This window comes from Trichomycterus rosablanca, chromosome 19 (assembly GCF_030014385.1).
Source record: "Trichomycterus rosablanca isolate fTriRos1 chromosome 19, fTriRos1.hap1, whole genome shotgun sequence".
Taxonomy (NCBI): domain Eukaryota; kingdom Metazoa; phylum Chordata; class Actinopteri; order Siluriformes; family Trichomycteridae; genus Trichomycterus; species Trichomycterus rosablanca.
In genome coordinates this window covers 18947268-18962437 of record NC_086006.1, presented here as the reverse complement: position 1 = coordinate 18962437, position 15170 = coordinate 18947268, and the positions used below count along the sequence as shown (strand labels likewise).

General features: G+C 39.5%; 1 protein-coding gene across 1 annotated transcript in view; it reads left to right on the top strand.

The window, feature by feature from the left end:
* Window positions 1-1545: 1545 nt before the first annotated feature.
* dnmt3bb.3 (DNA (cytosine-5-)-methyltransferase beta, duplicate b.3) overlaps window positions 1546-15170 on the top strand; it is a 52315-nt gene continuing 38690 nt past the window's right edge. The window contains exons 1-17 of the mRNA XM_063016062.1: window positions 1546-1660; window positions 2911-4364; window positions 4584-4731; window positions 5900-5989; window positions 6104-6168; window positions 6279-6431; window positions 6988-7095; window positions 8578-8719; window positions 8817-9143; window positions 9226-9270; window positions 9933-10012; window positions 10345-10457; window positions 11761-11944; window positions 12123-12207; window positions 12310-12455; window positions 12583-12673; window positions 14215-14363. Coding sequence (XP_062872132.1) covers window positions 1546-1660; window positions 2911-4364; window positions 4584-4731; window positions 5900-5989; window positions 6104-6168; window positions 6279-6431; window positions 6988-7095; window positions 8578-8719; window positions 8817-9143; window positions 9226-9270; window positions 9933-10012; window positions 10345-10457; window positions 11761-11944; window positions 12123-12207; window positions 12310-12455; window positions 12583-12673; window positions 14215-14363 — 3495 coding nt within the window. The remainder of the gene's footprint in view (window positions 1661-2910; window positions 4365-4583; window positions 4732-5899; window positions 5990-6103; window positions 6169-6278; window positions 6432-6987; window positions 7096-8577; window positions 8720-8816; window positions 9144-9225; window positions 9271-9932; window positions 10013-10344; window positions 10458-11760; window positions 11945-12122; window positions 12208-12309; window positions 12456-12582; window positions 12674-14214; window positions 14364-15170) is intronic.

Genomic DNA, 15170 nt, shown 5'->3' with positions numbered 1-15170 from the left:
AAATCGTTCTTAAATAATTAATCTGGCACTTCATTCTGCAACCACACTTAAATATTGTAAATATATTAAAATAAATCAAAAATACACACGACGTTTAGGCATTCTCGTAACACAAAATTAAGGTCACAGTATTCCGTATCTATTTATTCATTCATTTTTTTGAAAAAATGCTGCACTACACGATAATGTGCCTTAGTAGAAGTTGGGCTAATGTCAAAAATGCCAGAGTAATGTTTTACCTGCATTTTAACCCCAATTTGTTTGAGTTCGACACAATAAATCAACTAATAACAATAACAATAATAATTCCAGATGGTATCTCCCTATGTCCAGTTATCTTTTCTACTGGTGTTTTGTGTTTTACTACCAGGTGGAGGGTAAATAATAGTTTTGATTAGTAATGGTTTTGGTAATGGTGTTTTACAGGAGTGCTACTATATAACATCTATATACGTCTTCTATACTAAAATCTTTGTATTTGGGGCGGCACGGTGGCTCAGTGGGTAGCACTGTCGCCTCACAGCAAGAAGGTCCTGGGTTCGATCCCCAGGTGGGACGGTCCGGGTCCTTTCTGTGCGGAGTTTGCATGTTCTCCCCGTGTCCGTGTGGGTTTCCTCCGGGTGCTCCGGTGTCCTCCCACAGTCCAAAAACATGCCACCAGGCTAATTGGAAACACTGAATTGTCCTATAGATACCTAGCCGCTAGATGCACAAAACCAGTGCATTGTAGTGTTGGTCCCAAGCCCGGATAGAAATAGGGAGGGTTGTGTCAGGAAGGGCATCTGGTGTAAAAATTGTGCCAAATCGATGCGCGGATCGTGATCCGCCGAGAGCCGACCCCGTAACCGAACGGGACAAAGGCCAAGGAAAAGAAGAAGATGCCAAAATCTTTATATTTACATAAACATCCTTGCCTGTCTGTGCAGTACAGAAGGAAATCAGAAGCATCATTTTACCCAGCACATCAAGATAGACAATAATTTCCCCTCATCCTGTGAAATCGGTCACTATTTATTTTTGCTTATCTGTTGTATGAAAAGATGTCAATTTTGCCTGGCAACATAACTCATTTGGCTAAAGAGCATATATTTCTGAATTTAAAAATGTTTTACTATTAAGTGCAGTCATGTTGATTATGACTCCTGGCGACCATATGGATACTGTTTCTCCAGAACAAAACTGTTTTTGTTTTAGACTTTCTGAAGACCTGAAATTCCAGACTTTTGTAACACCCCTTGGATACGTTAGATCCATCTTTTCTTGTTCTTTCATTCTTACCTTCAACATATTTTACAGATGGGCTTATGCCACCTAACTGATGTGCCTTGATATACTGCACATACCAACTGATGTTTTGCAAGTTATTTATTTGTATTAAATAAATACCAATGGCTATTTTTTATAACATCTCAGATATGATTGATCAACGAACGTCAACTACTGCCAGGGCCAGATTGTGGCAACGTGACAGAGTAACTGCTATTATTTGCTATCATTATGACTTTTTGTAAATGTAGTTTCTTGGTTTCCTTAAGGTATGGAAAGATGGTGGGCAATGTGACTCTTGTCTCAGATGACCAGCAAAGTGACTTGGAGCTGCTGGCCTGGCTCAACGACACATTACAGTCTGGATTTATCAATGTGGAGCAAACATGCTCAGGTATTAATGTTTTTTCACACCTTATTCAAGCACTTAACTCAAGCATTCAGACAAGAATATCATACATCCCACTCAATTTGCCCTCAGCTCCAGGCCACAGGATGGCATCAGGCATTGACAAGGTCTTAAACAAGAGAGTCTTAAGTGCAGCAGCCCAGTGTTAATTTTACAGTTAAACTATTGAAGTTTATAACATGATTTATTACTTATATTGTGTGCACAAAATAGATGACACATTATACATAGAAGAATATACACACAAATGCAATCCAAAATATACAACTATTCGATTCAGAGTTTGGCTAAAAGGGTATTTTTTGGCTGTGCTAAAATTGCTTTAAAAATCTGTTTAATTTTTATTTTTTATAATTGTCCTACTCATGATTTCAATTTGGTGTGTGCTTTCCTTAGGTGCTGCTTACTGCCAGTTGATGGACTTGCTTGTTCCTGGTTGTATTGACTTGCAAAGTGTAGAGTTCAAAGCTAAGGATAAAATACACGTGCTTAACAATTACAAGCTACTTGAAGGTGCCTTTAACAAGACCTCTATGAATAAAGTAAGTTTTAAACCTGGTTATATTGTTAGTTGTTTAATTCATTTTATACATTTTTCCTTTTTCTCCCAGTCTAGTTCAATTACCACACCCCCTCCAACACATGGGTTGTCTCCAACCACTTCTTTTCACCTGCGTGAGGCAGGTTCACACAGGGATCAGGGTCACATACAGAGTTACACACTGATCCCACACTGATGTCCATACAACATACTTTGGACCATATGGTGCCTTTCCCCAGTGTAATGGTGCTAAATAATCCAATTAAATATACATAAGAGCCCAGTGCTTAAACCATTGCATAAAATCACTCTGTGACTAGTTTGCTATTAGACATGACCATGTGCAACTTATGTGCAAATAATGGACATTGTCGCACTTTGTTTTTATGTTCCTTCCCCCTACAGACACTAGAGATTGAGAAGCTGGCGAGTGGCAACCTTGCAGAGACGTTAAATCTGCTGAAGTGGTTTAGTGTGTTTTTCAGTCGTAATTTCACTGGACAGAGTTATAAACCTGTGGCGGCACGAGGTGGACAGATTCTTGAGCCTTTTATCCATAAGAAACCAAGAGCTCTTGTGCAACTGGAACTTTGTAAGACTGGGTTTCTATTCTTTTTTTTAATTTGTCGTCTTTTTGTAGTGCACCTTAGACAAACCTAACGATTTCTCACCTTTGTATTTTATTTCACTACAGCTAAGGTTCCAGACCAGATTAAGAAAAATGCTGACATAAAAGCAGAGACCAGAAGCTTTAAACATTTTCATTGTAGCCAGGCTACACAGCATTTCATTAAGAAATACTGCCCTACTGCATCAGCTCTTACACGTAAGAAAATTCTGGACCAGAAATACCCAAAGAACATTGCAGCTTTGTGTAACCAGACTCCTTACTGTTTGTACATGTACCATGGAGTAGAACTGTCAGAAGATCAGAAAGCTATTGTAATCTTGGCTGGATACTTCGACCAGAATGCTGGGAAAAGCAAAGTCAGGCTGCTCGATGTTGTCCAGGAGACAAACTCTGAATTTCCGAATTGCATTGTGAAGACTCTGAAAATGTATCAGATTCCTCTGGCAAACCTTGCATCATTTTATTCCAATGCACCCAATCTGACAGAGCTTACATCTGACCTGAAGAACCTAAATTCTGGCACTCTCGTACTCTGTAACCTCAATGGAATTGCAGACAAGGCATGTTGTAGTGGCATTAAAGCAATAAAGCATTTGGAACAGATTCCGGATCTCATCAAGGAAGTTCAACAACACTTTCCTTCTCTTCCTTCTTCACTGAAAGAGCAGCTGTGTGATATGGAAAAGGTCAACACAAGCTCTTTGTTATGTAACTGTCTTATCCTAAGGACAGCAGTCCATAAAATTGCCCTAGCATGGTCGGACTTGGTGCAATACTTTAGTGGTCAAGATGCCAACAGCTCCACAAGGCCAATTTGTTGCCTCCTCAATGATAAGTCTTTAAGACTATGCTTTCTGTTTTTAAGCCATGCCCTACAGCCTCTTTGCCAATTTCAGGAGAGCCTAAACCAGGACAAAGATGCATCTGAAGTGCTCCACAACGCCCGCAATTTACTACATCTTTTCGTGTCCAGCTACCTTCATCCACATGCAGCGAAACTCTTCCTCAGGAGAGAAAATGCATCACCAAGTAAAGCCATGATGGATAATTTACCAAGAGACGAGATTAAGATTGGTAAACTAGCTGCCACATATCTTTGTCGGAATGACTCAGAGCTTGCCGACTGCTCAGACCTCTTCTACAAGAGTGCTGTTTCATTCTATGCTGCAGTCACCTCCAGTATTGTCAGTTGTTTACCCTTGCCCGACTCAGCCCTGAAAACCATGGTTGCCGTATTAAGCCCAGAAGGTAAGTTAGAGGTCAGTGGGAAGACAGTGGCTGATTTAGGAGTTCACTTGGGTGTTTGCACAAGTGCCGAAGAAATCAGCTTGCTGACTGATGAGTTTCTGGAGTATCAGTTTACCGAGCGGGAAGTCACCAACCCGATTAGACAGTTGCTGGACCAATACTGGAAGGAAGAGCTGAGGATTATGGGAAAGATGTCTCACTTCCGAAAGCTAATCCTAAGGCTTCTGACACTGCCAAAGACACTAAATATGGAAAAGGTGTTTGCACAAGTAAGTACAAAAAGAACACCACATACTGATTCAGCCATATCATTAAGACCACCCTTCTAATATAAAACCGCTCTGACATGCCAAGACATGGACTTAACATCATATATTAAGCATGTGCTGTTTATTCATTACATTTTTGCCTGTCACCCCAGGTCAAAAGATCCTAATTCGAAAGCCAAAGTTTATAATTTGCATGCCTGTGTTCTTCATTGATCTCAGCTGTTTGAGAGTGTTGATCTCTGCATGGAGAGCAGTCAGGAGGAAATGGAGATTTCTGAGCACACGGCACATAATGGAGATGTGACAGAAGGCCCCTCTGCCTCATCCCACACGCTCAGGCCAAAGACCAAGAAACGGTCAAAATCAGGTAGCTTTCTAAAATACACACTGATTGATTTGGCATTTCAATATTATAGAATGTACAGGTCAGGGTAGGGCTGGGCGATTTTGCAAAAAATAAAAAATCTCGATTATTTTAAAATTATAACCGATTGTCGATTACAGTTTCGATTTTTTTTGTTCTTGTATAATGCAATTGAAATAAGACTAATTTCTTTTTTTTGTGTTGTAATTTACAAGAAAATAGTAACACCACCACCTATAATTATCCTTTCAAGGGACTCAAACTTTATAACAATATCACAATAATTAACAATAATTAAAACAAAATAGAAATCTGATTTATCTACATCCTTTATAAGAATAGCTCACAAACAACTGTTATTTTAAATATTGTGCAGCAGAACCTACTTACATTAGGAAAAGTGCAAAACTACAAAAAGTTCTTTACAGGTTTCTTAAAAAGAACACGAGCCTGTACTGTGCTGTTTACACCACTGAGTGAGTCTGTATCAGTATCTACACTGGGGGTGTGTGATTGTGATTGGGGGGTGGATGGAGGGGGCATGTTCTGCTTCTAACTATATGGACTACAAATCCCATGCTCTCACGGACTGTCACGTGACTGTCACATGTCCCGGTCCGGTCAGCCAATCCTGATCGCGCTCACCGGCTCCGGAGTTTTGATTCAGTTTGGCTGTGTTTGATTCAGTGAATCTTAATTAAACTCTTCTGTTTGTGTCTCGTTTTGCCGATTGTGTTTGCGCTCCTTATTTCTAAATCGAACCGTTACCGTGTATAATCCTTGTTGTCTTCCTTTTACTGTTTAGTTTATCCTCTGGTTTTGGACTCTACCTGATTTTGTACACCGTTTTGCCCTTTTTATATTAAACTTTCCCTGATTTATATTCCGCGAGCGTCTGGTCAGTTTCTGCCTCGTGACATGTTGGTATTTTAATGAAAATATAAAGTATGTAAACAATCGCGATTGTCACATTCTAACATCGGGTGAAAACGTTCATGCGAATTAACCGAATTGATCGTGAAAATCGCCCAGCCCTAGGTCAGGGCCATGGTGGCATGTGTGTGTGGATGCTCTGCCAGGTCCACAGATCCACTGAAAGTCAAACCTGCGAGTATGAATACTCTGGCACCACTCAAGCGCCCAACTGATTGCAGAACTATTCTGATTTTAGATATTATTGACCTGACTGAAGTGGATGATGTTACTCCTATGGAAATCAACACCAGTGTTTCTGATCCAGGGGTGAAAAAGAAAAACCAAGGTATGGTAACTGTTTTTCCACAAATTATTGTTTTTAATTCTTATGCTTGTAGTTTTATATAATTGGGTCCTGAGGACCAAGTAAAGCATTATTAACTGACAATATTTGTTTTAGAATCAATACTTGTAGATGATGATGATGACGACGATGTCATTTGGACTGATACTTCATATTCAAAGGTACATTTTCACTTTTTTCCTTTTAAAAATAAAGAGTATAGTCTAAACATATTTCATTTGGCATTTTGTAGGTTGTCCCTATAAAAAATAGGATTTCTTTTCACCTGTAGGATGAGAAAGCTTTTACTGCAGGAGAGATGGTATGGGGACAGATGGAGAGTTGTTGTCCACTCAGACCTGGTTTGGTTAGAGAATGGATCGGAGAGAAACCAAGAAAGTCGATGTGCAGGGTGGAGTGGTTTGTAAATGGGATGATGACTAAGGTAAGAATCGGAACTTTGTGCTAGCTTATTTACCTTTTCAGAACTAGGGCTAAATATTCCCCCTACATCCCTATCTACACAGATGTTAGTAGTTTGCACAGGCTGCCCAACAGTGAAAAATCCTAATCTGTATAGACTCAAAAACCTACCTACAAGCCTTTGAATACTGAAACACTTAGACACTGGACTGGCACTTCTCAAAACAGATCTCATTTTGTACATACTATGAGACGTGCAAATGCCCAGGACTATACAATAAAGACACTTTTTACCCAGACACTTTTATCCAACGCGACTTACTGTTGTGACAGTATACAACCTAAGCAATTAAGGCTTAAGGACCTTGCTCAAGGGCCCAACAGTGGCAACCTGGCAGTGGTGAGGCTTGAACCAGCAACCTTCTGATTACTGGATCAGTACCTTAACCACTAGGGTACAACTGCCCTAGAAAAGAACACAAGTTGTCTGTCATATAAATAGCCATAGATGCCAATATCACATTGTAAGCGATTGATGTTTAATATGCTGCTTTTTATTTTTATTCTTTATTATGCAGGTCCATACAGCCAGTCTTCAGCCTTTCTCTGCATTCGCACAGTGCTTTTGTCCTAATGCTTTTGCCACCATGACCCTATACAAAGAGGCCATCTTTCATTCTTTGCAGGTCAGAATATTTGATTGTTCTTGTCTGGTTATTTCATTGCAACCTCAAAGTACTTTGTCAAGGTTCCATTATTTTAGTATATAAGTCGTAGAGGCGTACACAGAATATAATCTAAGGAAGGTGTCCTGCACTTGTGATCCGCTTTGTTAAATAAACACACCTTTCCCAAGATAAGTTAAACACAAACTGTATTAAAGTATGAGCAAAAACAAAAAATTCAAATGACCTTTTGCCAAGTGAAATCCACGATCTTTGGTTTGGTAGAGAGTTCAAAGATATATCATCAGCCTTATCAGAAAGTCCACATCAAGATAATCCCAGTGTTACCCTCATTATATGGTCCCTGTCAAAGCATTTATTTAGTCCTTGTGTGAAAACAGAAGTCCACTTCCAGAATCCATTCAGCAGTCAAACTCTGTTTATGAGTATAAAAAAAACTCATCTACACAAGTAAAAATATGAGCTCATTAACAATGTGTATCAGCATCACTGCTTAATCCATATTACTTCACTCAAGAGAGTATTTAACAGTACTTACATCTGAGCATAAAACATTTTACAGCAATTTTCACAGCAAAGGAGCTTCAATCCACCAGTCAGAGTAGCAAACACTCATTAACTTCTTACAGGAAGTGCTAGGGCTACTTCCTTTTAAAAGAAAAAAGTTACCTGTTTTCCTTATGGTGCCCCTAATGGAGATGAAAAGCACTCAAACAGTAACTACAGAATATGGTGCTTGAAACCATGTCTGCTACAATCTGCACAACCATATATTGCTTTTACAATGAGCCCATATGTTTTTAATGGAAGACACACACTCTCTGCATATGCTATGCTGTTGTAACATGTAGAATTTAGCTTCTTGTCTTTTTGAAATAAGCCTGGACACTCTGCAAAATGTGTTCTTTAGAAGGCAGCATTTGTTGCTTTAATATGTGTATATATTTTAGAGTTAATGTTGCTTTTACAACTGTGCAAATTACCTCTGCCATGAGCACTAATACTACCCATACCAAGACTTTACTCTGACAATAATGGTGTTTTTTTATTCTTTGACTTGGAGAACATAATAGCTTTTAAAACCAGGCTAACTTCTCAACCAACAATGCATAATTCCACTGTAAATCCGTCTTTTTTAGGTACACATTTCCGGAATGTCCCCAATCTCATGCAGCACGCTGCTTTTTAATGCAGTGCTGCTTTTTGATTCAAAGTTGTTTTTGCTGTTGCGATACAAAAATTCATCCAGACTTTTAATAATGTTATGCACTGTGGATGGAAAAAAAAAGACTTATTTGTTGTGTAGCAAACATCAATTATTATTATAGGTTCAATTATTTGCTGACATTTTTGGCATGGTGACAAATAGGGATTCTTAAACAGGATTATGTCTTACATAGATCCTTATGTTCCTCCCAAGCATGATTGCATCACCTGTTTAAATTGCTTTTAAACACTAACTGTGTTACTGTGCACCTGCAGGTTGCTGCTGAACGCGCCGGAAAGAGCTTTAATCTGGAGTCTGACTGTAAGGATGAGCTGCTCAAAGTTATGTTAAACTGGGCCTTTGGAGGCTTTATGCCCTCTGGACCAAATGCACTTAAACCACGATCAAAAGAGGATGGTACATAGCTTAATTAAAAAACACATTCATCTCCTAGTCAAAAATGCTAACGTTTCAATCTAATATGTGCATATATATTGTTTGATTTTATTTTCAGAATGCCTTAAGCTTTTAAACGGGAACTCTGAAAAAGTGGATACAATGCTTTTGGAAGAGCCTCAAGAACTGGAGGAGAAAAGTGGAGATGATGTGCCTGTGGACTTGAACAAAATGTCTATAGACCTGCAGAACAGCCAGATGGACCTAACAGATCAAGATTCCATTCAAACGCTTTCATATCCAAAAGAGAAACAATCTCCTGTACAGACTGTGGAGAAATGCTCTTTATCTGTCTGTGAAACAGTTACCACAGAACATCCGTCTCCTCCTCCGAGTCAAATCAAGGATCAAAGCTCATCTGATAAAGTGCAAGACTACAACAGGCGTAAGTATTCAATTCTTTCATACTATACATTTTGGCTTTTACAAAGACTGAAATGATACCATTTATTATTTCTTTTTTACAGAACAGATGGTACACATGGTTTTGGTTAAAGGCAAGAACATTGAAGGTAAGCAGTAAGTTATCAGAGTATGTTTACAAGCACACTAATATTCTGATCCTTGTCAGATTTACACACACACACACACACACACACATTTGTCCAGCTTATACTTGGAGAAATAAAAAAAAAGAAAAACACATTACCCACCACCAAACTTCTCTGTATTATTGCACAGCCAAATGCCTACACAGACATGATTGGCTGTTTCTTAGGTAGAGGGTCGAGGGGATTTATTATTACTGCTGATATTACAGCCTCCGCTGGCTGGTCAACCGTGCTCTCAGGGGAATAATGCAGGTAAAAAAGAAGCAGTTGCATTTTTTAGGTACGGCTCTATATGGTCAGTGTCAGGGTCAGATAAAACTGGATACAATTAGACTGGGAGAAAAAGGGAAATGTTATAGAATTTATTAAGATCAGCACACAAGTCTATATAGATTTCTTGAATAATAAGCTGCAACTTTTTGAAGCGTTTTACAGTGGTTTAACATCAAGTACAATTAGTTTGCATGATTAACTACAGCCTTAGTAACTTAAACAGTAATGTCTGGTGCTTTACATACACATGGTGTGCTGCAATGTTTAAAATATCCACTGGTGTTTTGTGGCGTGTTTAAACCTATGAGCTGTGTGTAATTCTTTAATTATTTCTCTGTTTAATTGTACAGATTTCTGCTTGTCATGTGGGACTGCACGCATCGAGATCTTCCATCCATTGTTTGAAGGGAGTCTGTGCTTGAAATGTAAGGTACTGTGTCAGTCATCAGGCATTTGTATATTTACATTGACCTTTATTTAAATATAATAATTCAGCTGTCTCAGTGCAATTGCAATAATTTGGGATATTTTACCCTCCACAGTGGATATCATTAAAAGATTTATTAAAAGATGTATGTAGATGCCTGACTGGCCGATAGCACTGCTGAGGATTTGAACTCTAAAAACCATTAAAACCCCAATAAGACCTGTCACAAGAGTATTTTTTACATGTGTTTTTACTTTTCTTTGCAGTGTAACAATTCTAACAGAATGAAACATATGACTGGTAATAATCTTCATGTGTTGCTCTGTGTTGTGTAGGATAACTTTACAGAGACTTTGTACCGCTATGATGAAGATGGATATCAGTCATACTGCACTGTGTGCTGCGCTGGGCTAGAGGTCATCTTGTGTGGACATGACAGCTGCTGTCGGTAAATAAAAATAATTATACAGGAATATCAGATAATCTGCATTTTTATGGGCTAATTATGAGGCATCAGATTTACAGGGGCTGGACAGATTAACACAATACATGAACAGGAGCTTTGACTTCAAATGGACTAAATCACATTAATTACATTAAATTCATATTCAGCTGTAAAAGACAGTTTGGCAATTTACACTTTGATATGTAGGATTTCAAAGACACGTGGGGCAATGTATGGAATTTCAAAGAGAGGAAGTAGTGTGGCCAAATTTGGGGTGCATAAGTCACCAAAAACTGACATTTTTCTGTTTCGGTCTGAACTGATTTTAAAATAAAGACAGTGCTGGTAACAGGTGTGCCTGATTTTAAGGGTTTGAATCCCAGGCTGGGTTTACAAATACAGAAGGCGCATGGCGATATGTTAACCTAGCCATTTTGGGACACAACGCCAGCGCACCCTTAGTGCCAGTCTCAAGCCTGGATAGATAGGAGGGTTGCGCCAGGAAGGGCATCCTGCTTATATAAAAAAACTACTGAATCAGATATGTGGACGAATGATCTGCTGTGGCGAGACCTAATGGAAGCATCCGTAAGGAATTATCATTACCATATTTTAAGAATAAATGTATATTAAATTAAACATCTATTTACATTTACATTTTCAGCATTTAGCAGACGCTTTTATCCAAAGCGACTTACACAGTGAGTGGAACACAATGAGCAATTGAGGGTTAAGGGTCTTGCTCAGGGACCCAACAGTGGCAACTTGGTGGTGGCGGGGCTTGAACCGGCAACCTTCTGTTTACTAGTCCAGTACCTTAACCACTGAGCTATCACTGGCCCCATCTATGATTGTGCTTGGGCAGCACAGCAGTCTAATACGCCAACCCACCACCAGCAGGCTTGGATTTCAGATATGAGTCTTGGCAGTCTGTGTCTGAGGGGAGGAGGTTGTCACTGTAACAACGACTCCTACTATCCGGTCATGGTGCTTGTATAAGTGGGAATAGAATACAGATGGAGGAGCATAGTTCTCCGTATGTGCTACATGCTCCATTTGGGCAGACAAGGGTGTCATGCCTAAAGAAATTGAGAATATCTAAATTGAATGCCAAAGAAAGACTATAATAGCTGACTTGTACTTTCGTATAAACGTCCACTACGTGTTAACATGCCCACCTTTGATGCTAGAACCTTTTTTTTGTTCTGTAGAGATCCCCTACTGGCTTATAAACATAAAGGGTTTTTATTTTACAAAGGTTTTTGACTCCAGTTTTGTTTTTGTCTTGGATTTCATTTGTGTTTAGGTCCTACTGTGTGGACTGCCTGAATACCTTGATTGGCCAAGGCACAGTTGATAAGCTGAAAGACATGGACCCATGGATCTGTTACCTGTGTGCGCCCGAAAGCAGCTCTGGGGCTCTGAGACCCAGACATGACTGGAGCATTCGCGTTCAGGAATTCTTCGCCAATAACAGTGCCATGGAGTTTGTATGTGAATGTTCTAGAGTTTCTGAATATTTATTTATTATGTTATTGATTGTTTTTCTGTGCTGTAGCTGATAATCATCCATAAGGCTTGTCTCTGGCCTGCTTGGTTACTCCAGTCATTGTTTATAACACACTATTAGAAGTACCTGGTATTACTGACCTCCTTCCTCTCGCACAGGAACCTCATCGCGTTTACCCATCAATTCCTGCCAACTTGCGTCGCCCAATAAGGGTCCTCTCCCTGTTTGATGGTATAAGTACAGGTATGTCAGTGGTATCGTACATGTTTACATATGAATTCTTACCTGGTCATATCTGTATAATGTTATACCAGTATGCACTGTATGTATGTGTGTATGTTTTAGGATACCTGGTGCTGAGGGATTTGGGCTTTAAGGTGGAAAAATATGTTGCTTCAGAAGTAGATGATGAATCCATTACTGTGTCCATGGTTAACCATGATGGGAAAATCACCGAGGTGGACGATGTCCGAAGAATCACAAAACAACATGTATGTTTTATGTAATATTTACATACTTTTCTTATTTCTTATTATAAATCTAGTTCTTTTATGTCAGCTTTCGTGTTCTGGTCTCTAAATGTAAGAAACTGTACTTAAGTTTTATTATGTTGTGCAGATTGAGGACTGGGGTCCATTCGACCTTCTCATTGGTGGAAGCCCATGCAATGATTTGTCTATAGTGAACCCAGCACGGAAAGGCTTGTTTGGTAAGGCATATTACTGGAATAAGCCACTTGTTAACTACTACTGCACAGTTCTGCTATTAAATATGAATATTTGTTTTAATGTAGCCAATGTATTTACACGGACTAGGTATAACATTACGACCACTGACAGGTGAAGTGAATAACACTGATAATCTCTTCATCACGGCACTTGTTAGTGCGTGGGATATATTAGGCAGCAAGTGAACATTTTATCCTCAAAGTTGATGTGTTAGAAGCAGGAAAAATGGGCGAGCGTAAGGATTTGACAAGGGCCAAATTGTGATGGCTAGACGACTGCAGCTCTTGTGGGGTGTTCCCGGTCTGCAGTGGTCAGTATCTATCAAAAGTGGTCCAAGGAAGGAAGAGTGGTAAACCGGTGACAGGGTCATGGGTGGCCAAGGCTCATTGATGCACGTGGGGAGCGAAGGCTGGCCCGTGTGGTCTGATCGAACAGACGAGCACCTGTAGCTCAAATAGCTGAAGAAGTTCATGCTGGTTCTGATAGAAAGGTGTCAGAATACACAGTGTATCACAGTTGGAGGGCCTTTTTTGGCAGCAAAAGGGGGACCAACACAATATTAGCAAAGTGGTCATAATGTTATGCCTGATCGGTGTATATAAGGCTTAACAAATTTGACGAAGTACAAAGAAGCATGTATATATACCTAGAAAGTTTCTACCTGCCTTTTATATGTTAACATCTTTATTTTTGTTTATTAGTACTTGGAACAGTGACGCATAATATATATTTTTTAATTTGAATTATTAACAGTGTCTTCTTTTGCCTTTTTTTAAGATTTGGGCCTTCTAAAGTGTTCGATTTTAGGTAGACTGGCATGAGATAATATGTGGAACTTTAAACTTGAAATGAAACAATCTTTAAATATGACACAACAGACTTTGGCATGCTTTAAAAAATATTTGGCAGGGTAGAGCATCAGTCAAAATAACCCAAGTGACTTAGTTTTGCTTTAACTGATTTATCCTAGTCAGGGCTGCGGTGGGTCCCGTTTCACAGGAAAACACAGAGCGCAAGGCAGGAATAATCTGAACAGGTTGCCAATCCATAGCATGACTTTGGCACAAACGCCCCCAGAAAAAGATAATCATGTCTGCTGTGTAGAGAGGAAACCTTGGGAACTAGTAATGGGCTAGTGTAATAGACTGCTGTGCTACCATAGTCATGGGAAAGTGCATCTGTCAGTGCGCTCTCAGTACCAGTCCAACAGCCCAGATAAAAATAAGCAGGGTTGCATTAGGAAGGGCTTTGCATAAAAAAAAAAAACATGCTAAATCAGGTATGCAGACCAGAGTGACCCCAAAAGTAAGTGACGTGAATAAAGCTTACCTAGTTGCTCAGCGATCCTTTTAATGGCAGGTATGACTGCAAGTAAGAGTCAGACAAAACCTCACAAAAATCAAGTCCTATTTGCTTAATATTAAGATAAGATATAACAGGGTGTTATTTTACGTCTAAATAAATAAAAGTATGCCATCACTTGACAAATTTATGTTCTACTGCACTCCTCTCTTGCTTGCAGAGGGCACAGGGCGGCTCTTTTTCGATTTCTACAGGCTGTTGAACATCATGAAGCCCAAGGATGATGACCCCCGGCCGTTCTTTTGGCTGTTTGAGAATGTCGTGTTCATGAACAACAGGGACAAAGCTGATATCTGCCGTTTTCTGGAGGTAATGTGATTAAACATTCTTTAAAAAGCAGGACATTGTATTCATGGTGTGAAAATACAGCCTGTTTTTAATTGCCATTGTTGTAAACTTGTTGCATTAAATAACTTCAGGTCTCCAATAGGGATGTAACGATACACTCTACCCGCGATGCGATGCGATTCATGATACTGGGTTCACGATACGATTTTTTCCACGAAACTTCCTGAAATGAAATTTATCCTACATTAAATAAATAAATAAATAATACAAATAAAGAAAGTATCCTCACATAAATAAATTTGGCTGGAAAATTCAGAACCTGGCAACCTTGTAGTGATGTCAACCTGGCGAGGTGAATAGCGCCAGTGCCCTCTGCTGTTTAAAGTGAATATCGATTCATTCTACATGCTGTACCAGTTACCCAGGGCTAGAACGCACCCCTCTGACAGAAATGGATTCTCACAGAGAGCCTTCAGGAATCAGCCACCACTTGTGCAGATGCTTCAGTAAGCCAGCAAAGGTTGCATTCGCAAAAGCAACAAGGAACCCAATCATTGGCCTCCCTCCCTCAGGCCAGAATGTTGTGCCTGTAAAAGGTTTGGCCATGGTTGATGGTACCACTGCAATCTGAACTTGAGAAAAGGCCTTAAGCTTTTCCCAAACAACAGTAGTGAGTCTAAGCAGAAGTAGCTGGCCTGCTCAAATTTCTTCAGGGGTATACACCTCATCTAGGAAGTCATTGAAAGAACATATAAAGAGCTCCAAATGTCTCAAGCCTTAACCAGGGTCAGTGTTAGTGAATACACAACACCAAAGAGACCAGTAATA